The sequence below is a fragment of the Drosophila obscura genome, unplaced genomic scaffold (assembly GCF_018151105.1).
Source record: "Drosophila obscura isolate BZ-5 IFL unplaced genomic scaffold, ASM1815110v1 contig_8, whole genome shotgun sequence".
In the NCBI taxonomy this organism is placed as follows: domain Eukaryota; kingdom Metazoa; phylum Arthropoda; class Insecta; order Diptera; family Drosophilidae; genus Drosophila; species Drosophila obscura.
The window spans coordinates 209052-225651 of NW_024542872.1; the positions used below are offsets into that span (position 1 = coordinate 209052).

Genomic DNA, 16600 nt, shown 5'->3' on the forward strand with positions numbered 1-16600 from the left:
CATGTGCAAAGAAAACTTCCTCCAGACCACTAAACGATCCCCCGATGGGAGATACAGTGTTACTCTTCCTTTAAAATGTCCAGAAAATGTGGATCAAGGCCACTCCAGACGGGCGACACACGCCCAGTTCCTTAGAAACGAGCAACGTCTGCAGCAACGGCTTGCTAGACATATCCCTGTCTCAAGTCAACCATGTGAACGCCGAGTTTACGAAGCTTAATAACCTCATTAGGGATTTTGAATGGTCCGCTCTGTACTTGTGCACTGACGTTATGAAAGGCACAAACATTTTTTACAATGTACTTGACACATTTTAGGATTCTTGTGACCCAGTTTCTTGTCCGGTTAGATCTGGAAAGGCTCCTTGGTTTACCAAAGAGTTATCCAGTCTAAAAAACTTAAAATCAAGATTTTATAAAAAATTTCGGGAAGTTGGTTCTCCCTCTTCTCTTTCTCGCTATGTAATAGCTCGGTCAAATTTCTCCGTTCTTAACGCTCAATGCTATAAAAACTACCTATCTCGATGCAGGAAACGATTTTCACAGGACCCTAAACAGTTTTACAGCTTCGTAAATAGTAAGCGTAGAACGTCCGCACATCTATCCTAGCTATCATTTCCCAATATGTCAGCAAATAATGATCAGGCCATTGCCGATGTTTTTGCCCAATTTTTCCAAACAACCCATTCTCATGAAAGCTACTCTGGTCAGCCGTATCCATACAGTTTACCAAGGTCGAATGGCATTTTCAGCCCCTTGTTAAATGAAAGCTCACTGCTTCATGATCTTCGACTAGTTAAGCCGGTGTTTTCACCAGGTCCTGACGGAGTTCCCGGCTATGTACTCAGGTACTGTGCCGACGCTCTGTGTGGACCCCTGCTTAAACTATTCACCCTATCCATTAACTCTTCATGCTTCCCCCCATCTGGAAGGAATCTTTTATTATTCCGCTCCATAAGAAAGGTAGCAAGTCTGATGCAAATAATTATAGAGGTATATCTAGGTTATCCGCTATTCCTAAAATGTTAAAAAAAATTTTAACTCCGCATTTGCAATATCTCTGCAAATCACTTATATCTCCGTCTCAGAACGGATTCATAAGGCGACGATCAACAAACAACAAATTTATTAGAGTTTACCTCTTTTATCATTGAAGGCTTTCAAGGTAACTTGCAGACGGATGTCATTTACACTGTGTGAGGTTCTATTTCAGGCTGAGGTAAGCATCAGTCTGTCCAGGGTCCGCTACAAGAAAATTTGTAGATTGTAGGTGACTTCAGGTGTCGGGCTGGCTCGTAAAAGAATGTAGTAGGCAGCGAGAATATTCTGGTTTCTTTCCATTCACTTTCTTCATTCACTTAAATTCTGCTGCTTCACTCGTTGTTGTGGTGCGCTGGTGGACTGCGAGTGCGTGTCTGGGTGTGTGCTGAGGGCTGCCTAGTGCAGTGTCTTGGGGTGTGACTGGGGACTGCGTAGTACGTGTCGGGTGTGTGCTGGGGCGCCTTGCGTGTCTGTGTTTGGGCTGATGGCGGCCTGACGTTCGGGCTGATGGACTGCCAGTGCGTGTCTTGTGTTCGGGCTGATGGACTGCCTGTGCAGTGTCTGTGTTGGGCTGTGGACTCCACTCTTCAGCCGTCGGCCCTATGCAGCTGGCGTCCACCTGAGACCCGGAAATAATAATCTGCTGCTTAGGTTATGGAGACAATATTGTGGGCGCGGTAGTGGGTCGGCGGCTCGTTGCTGTTAGTGGGTCAGGGTGGGTGAGGCTGCATCCCGGGGTGCGGGCTCAGTTGGGAGGTGTATCTGTTTGGGTCGGTAGGTCGTTTTATGCTAGCTGCTATTGTGAAATACCCAATGTATCTAGCGAGTGTCGGCTTGGCTATTGCGACTTGTAGGCTGCTGTTTCACAATGTCTCAGGGTGGGGTGTTGTGTCGGGTTCTAATTATTGGTGTTAGCTATTTTTCCGGGGTGCTGACACCCGCTATTGTGGAGAACCGTGGCTAGAGCCATGGTTCGTTAGCTGGTGTATATCATTTTGGTTATTGTCTCCCGCCAGCGTGGATGCGCTGACCCTTCGCCGTTTGTGACGAGCCATGGCTAGAACCATGGTTCGTTACAACTGATTGCAGCAAAGCATTCGATTCTGTAAACCATTCCCTCCTAGCACAAAAACTTGACATTTTAGGCTTTCTGCCTAATCTTTTGAGATGGATTTCTAGCTACCTTAGTTCTAGGTCTCAAAGAGTCCTCTTCAAAAACTCCTTCTCTTCACATATAATGGTTACTTCTGGAGTAATTACTCTTAATTAATGATCTGCCTTCAGTATTAACAAACTCTCGAGTACTCATGTACTCAGGTACTGTGCTGACGCTCTGTGTGGACCCCTGCTTAAACTATTCACCCTATCCATTAACTCTTCATGCTTCCCCCCCCCCCTGGAAGGTCTATATCCGCTCCATAAGGGTGCAGTCTGGCAAATAATTATATAGTATCCGCTACCAAAATGTGCAAAAAACCGCATAACACCCGCAAATCACTTATATCTCCGTCTCAACACGGATTCATAAGGCGACGATCAACAACCACAAATTTATTAGAGTTTACCTCTTTTATCATTAAAGGCTTTCAAGGTAATTTGCTGACGGATGTCATTTACACTGATTTCAGCAAAGCATTCGATTCTGTAACCCATTCCCTTCTAGTACAAAAACTTGACCTTTTAGAATTACCGCCTAATCTTTTGATATGGATTTCTAGCTACCTTCGTTCTAGGTCTCAAGTCCTCTTCAAAAACTCCTTCTCTTAACATGTTAAGGTTACTTCTGGAGTACCACAGGGCAGCCATCTAGCCCCCTTCTATTCAGACTCTTAATTATTGATCTGCCTTCAGTATTAACAAACTCATGTATGCGGATGATGTTAAACTCTGTGTCCAGTATAAAAACATTTCATTTCACTCTCGCTTGCAATCCGATCTCAATATCTTTCAGTCATGGTGTTGTGGAAATATGTTACACCTAAATGCCTCGAAATGCAAAGTAATGACATTTCATCGCTCCAGACCCTTTTTGGCTCCTTATAGCCTCTGCGGTGGTTCTCTTGAGAGAATTACCTTGGTTGATGATCTTGGTGTTAAACTAGACCCAAAGTTAAAGTTTTCTGAACACATTTCTACCATGGTAAATAAGGACATGGGCGTGCTTGGGTTTATAAAGAGGTGGTCAAAGGAATTCGACGACCCCTATATAACGAAGACTCTCAATATCTCGCTTGTTCGTCCGATTTTAGAGTATGGCTCTTGTGTATGGTGCCCCAGTACAAAGTACACCAGGACCGTATAGAATCAGTCCAGTGCCAAACAAGGTTCACTCTTTCAAGACCCAAGTGAGTCCGAAGAGGAGAACGTGTGACCTCTGTTCCAAGGAGAATCACCCGATCCGAGTATGTCCGCGCTTTCTCAACATTTCCGCTAATGCGCGTTCCAGCTGCATTAAAAAAAAGCAGCTGTGCCTAAATTGCTTCGCAAGAGGCCATCAGCTGCGCGACTGCTCCAGCAGCCACAATTGTTCCACTTGTGGAGCCAGGCATCACACGCTTCTGCATCGTGACATTCCTTCGTCCAGCATGGCGGCTTCTACATCTGGACAAAACCCCAGCTCGTTCGAAGCTCAGCCTATTTCGCCTCCAACACAAGTACCGTTCTTCTGGGCATGGCACTCATTAATATTTGCCACCTGGGGATAGATTTCCGTGCCCGCGATCTGATCGACTCAGACTCCGAGGCGACGTTCATCACGGAACGTCTCTTCAACATTATTAAGCCACCGCTTAAAGCCGTCCAAGCTCAAGTCGCGGGCTTAAACCAAACCGTAGCGGCTAAGTCACAAAAGCGTTGCCACTTCCTGCTCGGGGCCGCCTCCGAGCCTCCTTCCCTCATATCCAATACCGCTGCACTATTTGGACGAGCTTCCAAAGCTCCATTTGGCAGACCCCTCCTTCCACCGAAACTCGCAGAGTGAAGAGCTTTTAGGCGCGGACATCTTTCCTTCTATCCTGTTGAGCGGCTTCCGGCCTAACATTTGTGGCTCGCTGCTGGGACAAGACACCATCTTCGGATGGGTCCTATCCGGTCCAGTATCAGCTGACTTGACTCGGACGGTATCCGTCTTCACCACGAAGCACTCGGTAGATTCGGATTTCCGACTCGAGAAACTTCTCACCAAATTCTGTGAGGTGGAGGACCCTCCGGGAAGACCTACGAAAGAGTCAGATTCCATGTGGAAAGAGGAAAACTTCGGCCAGACCACTAAACGTGCCCCCGAGGGGAGATACATTGTCATTCTCCCTTTCAGCGAATACTCTTTCGCGACTGTAACGGGGACGTGTGTGAGCTCACCACTGTCACTTTCGGAGTGAATTGCGCGCCGTTCCTCGCCCTTCGCGTCATCAAGCAACTCGCACAAGAAGTGCGCCGACAGTTGCCAATGGCCAGCGACATCCTGGAAAACTACATGTATGTAAACGACGTGCTAGCTGGTGCTCAGTCAGTCGCAGACAATTTCCGCCACTTCCGAATCACGCGAAACAATCGACTCCGCAGGATTTCCACTGCGAAAATGGACAGCAAACCAAAAGGGAGTGCTGCGCGACATTCCGGTCGATCACTTACTCCGAGCTGACTTCCTAGAGCTTGAAGAAAGTAGCATCGCTAAGACTTTGGGGATCTTATGGCAAGCCAGTGCCGATGAGTTTTTCTTTTCTCCTCCCGAATTAATCTAGCGGTAGTTCTGTACGAAGCGCTATGTTCAGTCCCAGATTGCGCAGCTGTTCGATCCGGCGTGATGGCTTGCCCCCTTTGTCATCCAAGCAAAAATTTTCATGCAGGAAATTCGGTTGGGAGAGTTAGGGTGGGATGACGTCCTCCCTAGCGATCTGTCTCAAGCCTGAGAGACGTTTCTGAGAAGTTTTCCGGCCATCCAAGGGATCCGCATTCCACGGTGGTTGCATGATTGTCCGACGGCCAAGGTACAGGTACATGGCTTCTACGACGCGGCTCAACGTGCCTATGGGGCAGCGATTTACATGCGAGTTGAGCGGCCTCAGGCCATTGTTTGTACCCTTCACACAGCCAAAACCCGCGTGGACCCCGTGACAACGGTCTCCTTGCCTCGACTAGAAGCCGTCCTTCTGACAGAACTTTCCAGAATTTTAATCCGTTCCTTGAGCAGAACGGAGTCATGCGAGCGTGTGGCCGAGTCCAAGCCTCGCCGTCCATGTCCTACAACGAACGGCATCCAATCCTGCATGTCTCCTGGTTCGCCTGCTGGTTCGATTCACATTCACATAGCCCTACATGGTGGGAACCAGATGGTCATCCGCCTTCTCCGGGCAACTTACTGGATCCCTCGACTACGTCACGTAGTGAGGGCAGTGATCCACTCCTATAAGCGACTCTATCGCAAGCGACTCCAAACCAAATTAATGGGCGACCTTGCTCCAACACCGGAGCATCAACGTCCTTCCGACGGCACAGGTAGTCCTCGCAGTGCAGCAAAGGACTTATGAGACGGGTGCGCTGATTGATCCCTGCACGCCGGTCAGCTGCATCGAGGACGCGTTGGCCAAGGAGTTTCAATTGCCGACAACCTGCATCGGGGCCGAGAAAGTCTTCACCGCCGTGATCCATCCAAAACTGGTGATTTCCAGTTGGAGGCAGTGTTTAAAATTGAGCCCCGGCTACGCGTCCGTACGCCGATCCGTGTTTGGGTGGATCGTGTCCGGTGCGTGCACGCAGACTTAATCTTTGCAATTCTGCAAGGGGTGGAGGGGGGAGATAGTTCAGAGTGTGGAGAGCGCCGGCTAAGCAACCGCTCTGTGGTGTAGTGAACCCATGCATGTACATATGTAACACTCTGTTTTATATATAACGAGAAGGAACGTGCGAGTCGCTTCTGGGGACGCGACTCTACTTATACCCGTACTAAGTCAGTACATACATTTTTGAGCATATGATTTTTTAGAATTTTACATCTAACATGTAGATTGTACATGTTCCATTTAGATTCTACATCTCTTTCGCTAGGGGTTGCTCGCGCACTGAACGCGGCAGAGTGTGCGAGCGAGTAAGAGATAGGTACCGGGTCGTTGGCAGGGGGAGGCAGAGGAAGCAACAGAAAATTAATTTCTTCATTTTGGCTATAATTTTGATCCGATCTGATTCAGATTCGGCAATCTGGTAGATATGGGCATTCTCTACGATACTGCGTTTATCGTATCTTTAAAAATGTGCCTGCCACAGATTTTCGTCCTTTGTGGGGGCGGAAATTTTGAAATACACTTGTAGCAGTGTGATATCACATCAGCCTGGAAACCAAATTTGGTTGCCCTAGCTCTTATAGTCTCTGAGATTTAGGAGCTCAACAAGACGGACAGACAGACAGACAGACGGACAGACAGACATGGCTATATCGACTCGACTATTGATGCTGATCAATAATATACATACTTTATGGGGTCGGAAACGTTTCCTTCTCTGCGTTACACACATCCACTTTTACCACAAATTTTAACTCTTAACTCCTTTAACTGTTAACTCGCCCTTAACTCTTAACTCGCCTTAACTCTTTTTTGAGTACGGGTATAAAAATAGACTTCTTACTGACCCATACAGTTTTTAAAATATTTGCCATCCTGAAATGACAGCACTAGTCAATCATTGCCTAAAATATCGATGTTCAAAAGCACGCGTCACCGCTGAAACATGACATCCATTACCTCAAATAGTCTATTTACACTGGGGTTAAGCTATTGAGGCATTTTGTAAAAATCTGTCTAACATCGCCAGTTTAAGGAATTTCTTGATGAAATGTAAAGACAGTAATCAGCATACATATATCTAGATAAAATAAATATGTTTTGGAAAAGTACACATTGTTTTTATATCAATAAATATTTTCTCTTATTAAAAACTATTAATCAAAACCAAAAATTAAATGTAGATACCTAATCCTCATCAAAAACCATAATATTCGGGAAGGCTTCGGTTTTAACAGTCGCAAAAAAAACGAGAAGGAACGTGTGAGTCGCTTCTGGGGACGCGACTCTACTTATACCCGTACTCAGTCAGTATATACATTTTTGAGCTTATAACTTTTAAGAATTTTAAAAAAAAAAAAAATTTTACATTTTAAATTTTTTTTGCTACATATGATATCTACATCTACATATACAATGTATATTCTACATCTAACATGTAGATTTTACATGTTCCAATTAGATTCTACATCTCCTCCGCTAGGGGTTGCTCGCGCACTGAACGCGGCAGAATGTGCGAGCGGGAAGGAAAATGAGATGCGTTGTCGTCGGCGGGAGGGGGAGGGGAAGCAACTGAAAATTAATTTCTTCATTCTGGCTATAATTATGATCCGATCTGATTCAGATTCGGCACTCTGGTAGATATGGGCATTTTCTACGATACTGCGTTTTTAGTTTTATCGTATCCTTAAAACTGTGCCTGCCACAGATTTTCGTCCTTTGTGTGGGCGGAAGGGGGCGGGGCGAAATTTTGAAATACACTTGTAGCAGTGTGATATCACATGAGTCTGGAAACCAAATTTGGTTTCTCTAGCTCTTATAGTCTCTGAGATCCAGGCGCTCATCAAGACGGACGGACGGACAGACGGACAGACGGACGGACAGACGGACATGGCTATATAGACTCGGCTATTGATGCTGATCAAGAATATATATACTTTATGGGGTCGGAAACGTTTCCTTCTCTGCGTTGCACACATCCACTTTTACCACAAATCTAATATACCCCTTAACTCTTTTTTGAGTACGGGTATAAAAAATTCCGATTTACTATTCACACCGGGGGGCTCTCGCGTTCGCAAAATATACCCGTTTTTAAAACGGCAACAAATTCCTTGCCACGAATCGAATCTTAATTGCAAAAGGAGAAAAATAATCAAATAAATTTGATGTTTGTTTTATAAATATATTTTTTTAAACAAACCTTAGAATTGTATCTGGTCAGGGCAGCAACAAATAGCGAATTCGTGCAAATAGCTGTGGAAGCACGATTTTGTTATCGATAAGTCTTTGATAAATAAAGCAGAGGCCTTTTTGTATGAGCTGGCACTAACGCATGGGTATAACAGCAGTACATTTTGGGCTGAACAGTACAGGAAGAAATAAACCACACCTTTGTGAATGTAGGAGCGCCTTGAAATGAAAAGTATTACTTTTGGCTGAAAACGTAAAACGCATAAGTAAGTAAAAGCAGGAGCTTTTCTGATTAAAAAATTTGAGTCGCTCTTTAAAAGTTGAGAAATTTTGGAAATTGGTACTTTGAGACTTCCGTCTCAAAAGGTTGCCGAGCCCTGCCCTAGGATAAGAACCAGAAGAAATTCAATAAACATTCTCAATCAACCAACCAAATGAAGCAGTCGTGTTTGCTCTGTGTACTTCTAATATAACAATGGATTTCTAACATTATAGTGGGCATTCCAGCCACAACTCTCTGTTAGCATTCCAGCTACGCAAGCGGTCACCACGCTCACGCTTCGCTCTCGCTGCCGACAGCCACCGGCAGTTTTGAAGTCAACTAATCAATTCGCTCTTACAACCTAAGCAAAACGGCGGGCTTCCTTTGCACGCGATATATTACATTGAATAAACACCATATTGAAGAAACTGGGACTGTGCTTTTACTTCGGGATTCTGATCTGTGGGAACCCGACGAGACGCCCTGCCGCTTAATCAACATAATCAAAAGAAACTGCGTGCAGAAGAATTTATTCACTTGAGAGATGCTATCATGGCAAACCCAGTGAAATTGGTAACTCTATAATTCTACCATCATCGTATCCACGTCATACGCAAGAATACATACAGGATGCTATGTATTTCTTACGGGATGGCGGTCGACCGTGTGTATTTATGTAATGTAATGTATGTAATGTTTACATGTAATCCAAAGTGGCAGGATATAACTTCTTTACTATTAATAGGCCTAAACTCAATGCATCGTAATGACATCACAGCATGAGTATTCAAACGAAAACTGAAGAACTGAGATTCATTAAAAAATTACACGTATTCAGTCAAACAAAATGCTGGATGTATTCAGTTGAATGGCAAAAGCGATGATTACCTCATGCACTCATTCTAATTTGGTTAGTCGAAAAAATACTCCCTGAGAAAATAGACAGTGTAATTTCAGCAGAAATTTCAGATCCGTCTACTGATCAACTACTTTTAGATATAAGTACCATAAACCCGATTTACGGCTTCATGCTGTTATATCAATCGCTAATCGCCTTTCATAAAAGATGGAAAATTTACAAAGCGTTTTCCAAAAGATTTAAAATTAAAATTAATTCAAATTAAAACGCCGATAAATATCCAATATATTGAAGAAGAAATATTGATAATTGTGTACAATCATTTATGATAAAAAAGTCGATATTCTCCTCTTCTAAGCAAAACATTCACATTAATGTTGAGTTCTGCAGCTCACTGAAATCTATCGGAGACCGGCACAAGGGGGTTTACGCAATAAGCACCTAAAATAATATTAAATAAATAGGTTAGGTTAGGTTGAGGCGGCTGTCGGGGTTGTCAGAGACCCGACACACCTAGGCCGGTTTCGGCCCATTGTGATACCGCATGTTTCATTCCCATTCTCCCTCGTGAGATCCTATGTTATCCATTATCCCATCCGGATGCCCTTATGAAGCCTGCGATCCGTCTGGGACTGATTGTAGACATGTCCGAAATGTCAGTTAGAAAAGGAGCGCCCAAGTATTGAAGTCTCCTTCTACTGAGAGCCGGGCAGGAGCAGAACAGGTGTTCCACAGTCTCCTCCTCGTCCTCATCTCTACAGCTTCGACAGAAGTCGTTATATGGGGCGCCCAGCCTGTTTGCATGTGTGCCTATTAGCCAGTGTCCCGTAAGGGAGCGTATGACTGAGCTGCACCTACTCCTACTGAGTTTGCAAAGCTCATCGGTGTGCTTCCTAATAATGTTAGGCCATGTTTGCCGAGTTATGCGACATAGTGGCACAGTTTGCCATCTGTCATTTATTAGTCGCTAAAAATGTTCTTTTATTTTGAGCTTGCAGGTGGCCATTGGCATACGAATATCCTCCTTATCATTGAGAAGGGGGATTGTTGTTCCAGCTCTGGCCAGCTCGTCTGCTATGCAGTTGCCTTCAATGTCCCATATTAGGCTGATGACGAACTGATAAGCCATCTCATGAAGAGATTTGCGACAGTTTGCCACGGTAGCCGAGCTTGTTGTTATCGCATTCAGCGATTTGATCGCAGCTTGGCTATCACTATAGATATTTATGTGAGTTGCCGCAGGGGCAAAAAAAATTCCTAAAAATATATTCACGAATTTCCAACGAAATTCCTTTCCCACGGACCGGTGCACAACGATCACCTTACCTGGGACATTGGACACTTGTTGGGAGGTGATTGCGTTAGGCAACCCTCTGTTACCGTTACTGTTACTGTTACTTTATGTAAGAACCTTCCAAAATTCCGAAATAAGATATCTGTAAGACATTGGTGGGAAAATGGATGCCAAGCCGATCCATAAAAGGCACTGAATAAAGTCGCCGTGAATTACAAATATCTTGTGATTCAGGACCCTGGACAGACTGATGCATACCTCAGCCTGAGATACGCATATTATTTAATATTCATTTTGCATAATTCTGCGACTAAACACGTACCTTAATAAGGTTACCTAAAGGGTTTAAGCACGTAAATAATGGATGGACATTAGGCTGGGTCAAACAATTTTTTTTTCGAAATTCAAACGGGACACCACCTAGTTTGGTTACCTTGGATTTAATAGTAGTTTACATGTTTTTTGTTTAATATTTTAGAGGTTGCTACCGAATTTAAAAAATAAATTTAGTCAAGAAAATTTTACAAAATTTTTGCTGAATGAGTTGGATAAATGGTGAAATCTATTTCTATTCTATTCTATTCTATTTCTATTTCTATTGCATATATATTAATACCATTTATATCGTCATTAATCAGTTATTGGCAGTAAAAAACCTGCACAAGTTTTTTCGAACTAGTTAACCAAATATATCAACCTCAGCTGAACTTCTTAATTTTCACCAATCGTTAATTTTGTAACAGTAACTAAAAAAAAAATAAAAACACTTTATTATCAATATAACTAGCTTCTAAGTTTTAATATTATTTGAAAAAACCGACGTATTAAATTTTTTTTAATGTATATTTACCCAAAAAAGTGAATTTTCTTATCAGAAGTAAGTAAATTTGTTTTTATACGTTTAGAGAAATAAATATTTCATAGGTCAACTGAAGATTTACATATTCAAAAGACGTATAAATCAAATTTAAAACGAAAACAAAACGGTTACATATGCTTCCCGTGCCGCTGTACCGAAGTTATTGAAGTCACATAACCACCCGACTAGAATTAGCTGATAAGTACAAATTTTGGTCAGAGGAATTTACTAGTTATATTTTCGGATGAAAAAAAATGTACCTTGCACGGCCCTGACTCCTGCCAAAAGTATTGGCGCGACAAAAGGCAACCACGGTAGCACTGCCGTAAATAAAACCACGGTGGAGGATATTAATAGTTTGGTTTGAATTTGGGTATGGTGGGAAGTCTCCACTTTTTTTTATATCAACCAGAACAAATGCAGAAATGTATGAAACGTTGTTGGAAACAATACTCATTGAAGTTGCTGGAAACGAGCCAAACAACGTGCCAATCGACTTGGCACGGAAAACTAAAGACTTTTTGCAAGCTAGGCAGATACTCTTATTTCAATGGCCAGCGATCAGCCCGGATCTTAACCGAATAGAAGATCTTTGGGGAATATTATCCAAAAAAATGTATAAGAACGGATGTTTCATGCGCTAAATGATCTCAAGCAAGCATTGCTCCAGGAATGGGATCATATTAGCCCTAAAGATTTTAAAATTCCACATGTATCATAAGCTCACATACATATACCGTGTATATGCTTATTATGCTTTAGTTTTTGAAGAGCATTTTAATGTTTTCTCTGAATATTTTTTCTTTTGTTTCGCGCATTTTTTTCAGTGCACAGCAAGAAACGTTTTTGCCGTCGTGCGGCTTCGCGTCAGTACTCTGCGCACACAAACATGCGATTGCTGCGTGACGACCCCTGGTTTAATGTGTAAAATCTACAATAAAGACATTGCAAATTTTAATTCATTGAATGCATTTAGATTTCATATAGAATTTAATAACATGTTAAAGATATTATTCCTCAAAGTTTGGAGCAGCACTCTTTGTTTTTGAGTAGTCCCTCACAGGAGAATAAAACTGAAAAGAAATATGCGTAGTTTGTATCAATAATTACCATTTATGGGTCCAAAAACTTGAAATGTATGTATGTATATGGACAATTTGTATGCATATGATATGGATATGTACATATGTAAAAAAATTGTTGGTCGCTCAGTGCATATGCATTTGTATTAGTATACTTATGCATTAAGTTTAGAAGGTACCTTATATTGTTTGTCTTTGTACTCTTGCCACGGCTCTGGGTTCGTTGAGCGGTTCCATGTCACGTCTGGATTTCTGGTAGCTAGACGCGCCATGTAATAGACAGCACCAATGGCCCCAGCAGCTACACAGACATAAAGTGGGATCAGCTACAAAATGAAATGATTACATAACTAAATAAATTTAATTTTAAAAGGTTAATCTTACTGCAGGATTTTTCTTAATACTTTGTAAACCAAGTCCTTGCATTTTGATACGATACTAATGGAAAAGTTAATTAGTTGTTTTACACAGTGAAAATGTACTCACAAAACAATTACCTAACTCTTCTTTCCAATAGCGAAAATATGTGTGACCAGAGTTATATGTGAATTAAATCTTTTTAGTATTTTCGTAGGATGACGTCCGCAGTATTTTCACTCCCTGGAAATTTTTGTTGAAGCCTACCACTCAGAAGCGAAAAATTGTCCGTCCCCAGAAAGTGTTATATATAGACTTTGCTAATAGCCATATGACATTAGACTTTGCTAACTGACTAGCTGCAAAAATAAATATGGCCCTTTGGGAAATGCCTGCAGTCAGAGCGAGAAAACTATATGCGTCAAGCTGGCCGTTCAGTTGAGCAGGGACACTAACCATACAGTATATACAAAGACAATATAAGTATAAGATGCGTAACGCTCATACATTTCAATTGCCATATGCAAGACAATTTTTCGGCCAGCGACGAAATTCGCGCCATCTCGCTCGCACAAATTTGAGAGCGTACGAATCTAAAAATAGAATCCGCTTGCATGTGTGAGTACACACAGAACCAGCAAGTGCGTATGTGTGCGTACTTGTGCTAAGCGGACGATTTTCGAGACGGAAACCTTTTTATGAGTTGAGAAACGAAATTATTTACCGGGTTTGAATACGTTGCATGCTAAATACCCTAATGAAAATTATTCCAATGTGAAGTCATGTATTAAATATATATTACATATGTATTTTTTTATGTATATCCGATCATTATTATCGAATATACCATCTGAAAAGAAATTATCATTGGAGGGATATATACATATAATACATATATGAGTTTTTTAATATTGGGGTGGTAAGCGTCCTGCAAAATTAACTTACACTTATAAAGTGAAGGGTATATTCGACAGCGCTGTAAAAAATGTATGCATGTGCACACATACAGTCGTCGCGACGACTCGGCTCGGCTGTCGCATCGGCAAAGAACTAACTTCGTGTGCCTTCGCATGCTGTATGCATACAAGAGAGCGGCTGGCTCTAGATCGCTCTCTCTCCAAAAAATTCAAGAGAGCCTGGAGCCAGCTCTAGAGCCAGCATTCAAAATTCGTGTGCAAAAATTTCGTATGGCGTTATGTATCTTATACCACTAACCATACAGTATATAGATGTGCCAGTTCATACATCGAAAGGGGCGCAAGCTGAGTGTTCTGTCCCGGCTCCCAGCGCTTCGGCTCTGTGAGGCTGAGACACTCGGGTCGGGAGCCAGGCCATTCGGGTCGGGAGCTGGGCCGTTCGGCATGTATGACTCATGTCGGGAAGCGAAAGCAAGCTGAGAATTGCAAATGACATACATACATACACACCAAGAAAATATGAAGTCTTACGACGGGAATAGGTCCAAGGCCGGATTAGCAGTTGCCTAGGGCCCTCCTAGAAATAACAGAAAAATGTTGTCGAAAAAACAAAACTCCAAATAATGAATAAAAAATATAATAGCCACTGATAAAAATACAAATTAATAAAGCAAACATTAAATTTATAAGTTTTTATTTCAAATGAAAAAAGAAGGAACTGGCGTGAAAAAATGGAGGGCCCCAGATTGATGGTTGCCCAGGGCCCGGTTGAGGGTTGATCCGGCCCTGAATAGGTCGAAACATCACATCAGCCCTCAAAACAAAACGAACAACCAATTCAAGCGGCCAACAATTGTAGAGCCCACACACAAGCACAGTATGTGTGAATACATGGCACACACACATTTACGTAACCTGGAAACGAAACTCAAAACGGTTTCGGAAAATAAGAATTGATACAAAATTTTGTCGTGTCTGCAGACATGTTTACACCAGGGCTCGGCACCCATACAGTGAAGTGCGCTTGTGTGCGTAGCTAAAACACGAAGATGCCTACGCCGAAACCGGTTTCTTGCTTTACACTGCACGAATCTATTTGTGGTTGATGCTGCAATTATTTCGTGTTGAAACTTTCAAGGAAAACAAAAGTTTAAAGCAAAATAATACAAAAAATTGAGTAAAATTATAAAAAAGAAAACGTAAATAAAATAATAATAAAATAATAACAAAACCATAACAAAATAATAATAAAATAATAATACAAAAATAATAATAATAATAATAATAATAAAAATTTGTTTTCCCAATTCCCATCGAACATTTTTTGTCTCAGTGTATATTTCAGTAGTTGCGTAGCGTGGTCTCACATTGATGACGGCTGATCAGCAACTGATGCCATTTTCGTTCTGTATCTGGTGTGAAAACGAGACAACAAGTGCCGAAGTCGCATTGCCGAAGCCATACGAAGCGCCGCTGCTTTTTTATACTGTCGGTGTACCGGCAGCGCAGCAGCAGCGCCTTGTCCCGCACCCATGGGATAGAGCCGTGCCGAGCCCTGGTTTACACACATACATTTGCAATTCTCAGCTTGCTTTCGCTTCCCGACATGAGTCATACATGCCGAACGGCCCAGCTCCCGACCCGAATGGCCTGGCTCCCGACCCGAGTGTCTCAGCCTCACAGAGCCGAAGCGCTGGGAGCCGGGACAGAACACTCAGCTTACGCCCCTTTCGATGTATGAACTGGCACATCTATATACTGTATGGTTAGTGCAAAGACAATATAAGTATAAGATGCGTAACGCTCATACATTTCAATTGCCATATGCAAGACAATTTTGCGGCCAGCGACGAAATTCGCGCCATCTCGCTCGCACAAATTTGAGAGCGTGCGAATCTAAAAATAGAATCCGCTTGCATGTGTAAGTACACACAGAACAGCAAGTACGTATGTGTGCGTACTTGTGCTAAGCGGACGATTTTCGAGACGGAAACCTTTTTACGAGTTGAGAAACGAAATTATATACCGGCGTTGAATACGTCGCATCCTGAATACCCTAATGGCAATTATTCCAATGTGATTCATGGAATTTCATGTATTAAATATATTATGTATTTTTATATATGTATATCCGATCATTATTATCGAATATACCATCTGAAAAGAAATTATCATTGGAGGGATATATACATATAATACATATATGAGTTTTTTAATATTGGGGTGGGGTAAGCGTCCTGCAAAATTAACTTACACTTATAAAGTGAAGGGTATATTTCGACAGCGCTGTAAAAAACGTATGCATGTGCACACATACAGTCGTCGCGACGACTCGTCTCGGCTGTCGCATCGGCAAAGAACCAACTTCGTGTGCCTTCGTATGCTGTATGCATACAAGAGAGCGGCTGGCTCTAGAGCGCTCTCTCTCTCTAAAAAATTTCAAGAGAGCCTGGAGCCAGCTCTAGAGCCAGCCCCGAAAATTCGTGTGCAGAAATTTCGTATGGCGTTACGCATCTTATACTTATATTGTCTTTGGTTAGTGCTTATACTTATATTGTCTTTGGTATATAGATGTGCCAGTTCATATAACGAAAGTGGCGCAGCTGAAGTTTCAGCGTACGGTCCCAGGTCTTCGGTTCTGGGACCGACTGCGTTCGGCTCGGGGATTGACCGCGTTCGGCTCATGACGTGACAGTCGGCTCATGTTATTTTCTAAATTACATATTGTGCAAATGCCGTCGGCTTTCGACTTTGTGCAACTTTGTCAAAAAAGTTATATATTTCAGAGAACTTTTTATTACAATAAAATTATGTGCATACATAATATTCATATAAATAAATATATGCAAGAAAAAAAGATAGAAAACAAAAACTTTCCAGAATTTTTTATTCGTTTCCACAGCATTTTGTTAGCTCTATGCTTAGTGCAAATGGTGGGGCTAATCTTGGTTTAGTTCTAATA

General features: G+C 42.3%; 2 protein-coding genes across 3 annotated transcripts in view; both read right to left on the reverse strand.

The window, feature by feature from the left end:
* The window catches only part of LOC111077092, a 35923-nt gene extending 23386 nt beyond the window's left edge, over window positions 1-12537 (reverse strand). The window contains exon 1 of the mRNA XM_022371237.2: window positions 12393-12537. The gene's annotated coding sequence lies outside the window, so the exon portion shown is untranslated. The remainder of the gene's footprint in view (window positions 1-12392) is intronic.
* On the reverse strand, window positions 12235-12917 carry LOC111077093 (cytochrome c oxidase subunit NDUFA4). Of its 2 annotated transcripts, XM_022371239.1 has the most exons (4): window positions 12862-12917; window positions 12749-12802; window positions 12544-12690; window positions 12235-12355 (listed from the first exon to the last, which is right to left on the reverse strand). In XM_022371239.1, exons 2-4 carry the CDS (start codon window positions 12788-12790, stop codon window positions 12293-12295), a joined length of 252 nt encoding a protein of 83 aa, XP_022226931.1. In that variant the 5' UTR covers window positions 12791-12802; window positions 12862-12917; the 3' UTR covers window positions 12235-12292. The 2 variants fall into 2 exon arrangements, with proteins under 2 accessions (XP_022226931.1, XP_022226930.1); XM_022371238.1 differs by lacking the exon at window positions 12862-12917 and having other exon boundaries at window positions 12749-12844.
* Window positions 12918-16600: the final 3683 nt, after the last annotated feature.

Coding starts and splice junctions, on each gene's coding strand:
- LOC111077093 (XM_022371239.1), bottom strand. CDS start 12,790: ATGCAAGGACTTGGTTTACAAAGTATTAAGAAAAATCCTGCA. Junction 12,691..12,748: donor GTATTAAGAAAAATCCTGCA/GTAAGATTAACC, acceptor TTCATTTTGTAG/CTGATCCCACTTTATGTCTG. Junction 12,356..12,543: donor ACAAAGACAAACAATATAAG/GTACCTTCTAAA, acceptor ATTTCTTTTCAG/TTTTATTCTCCTGTGAGGGA.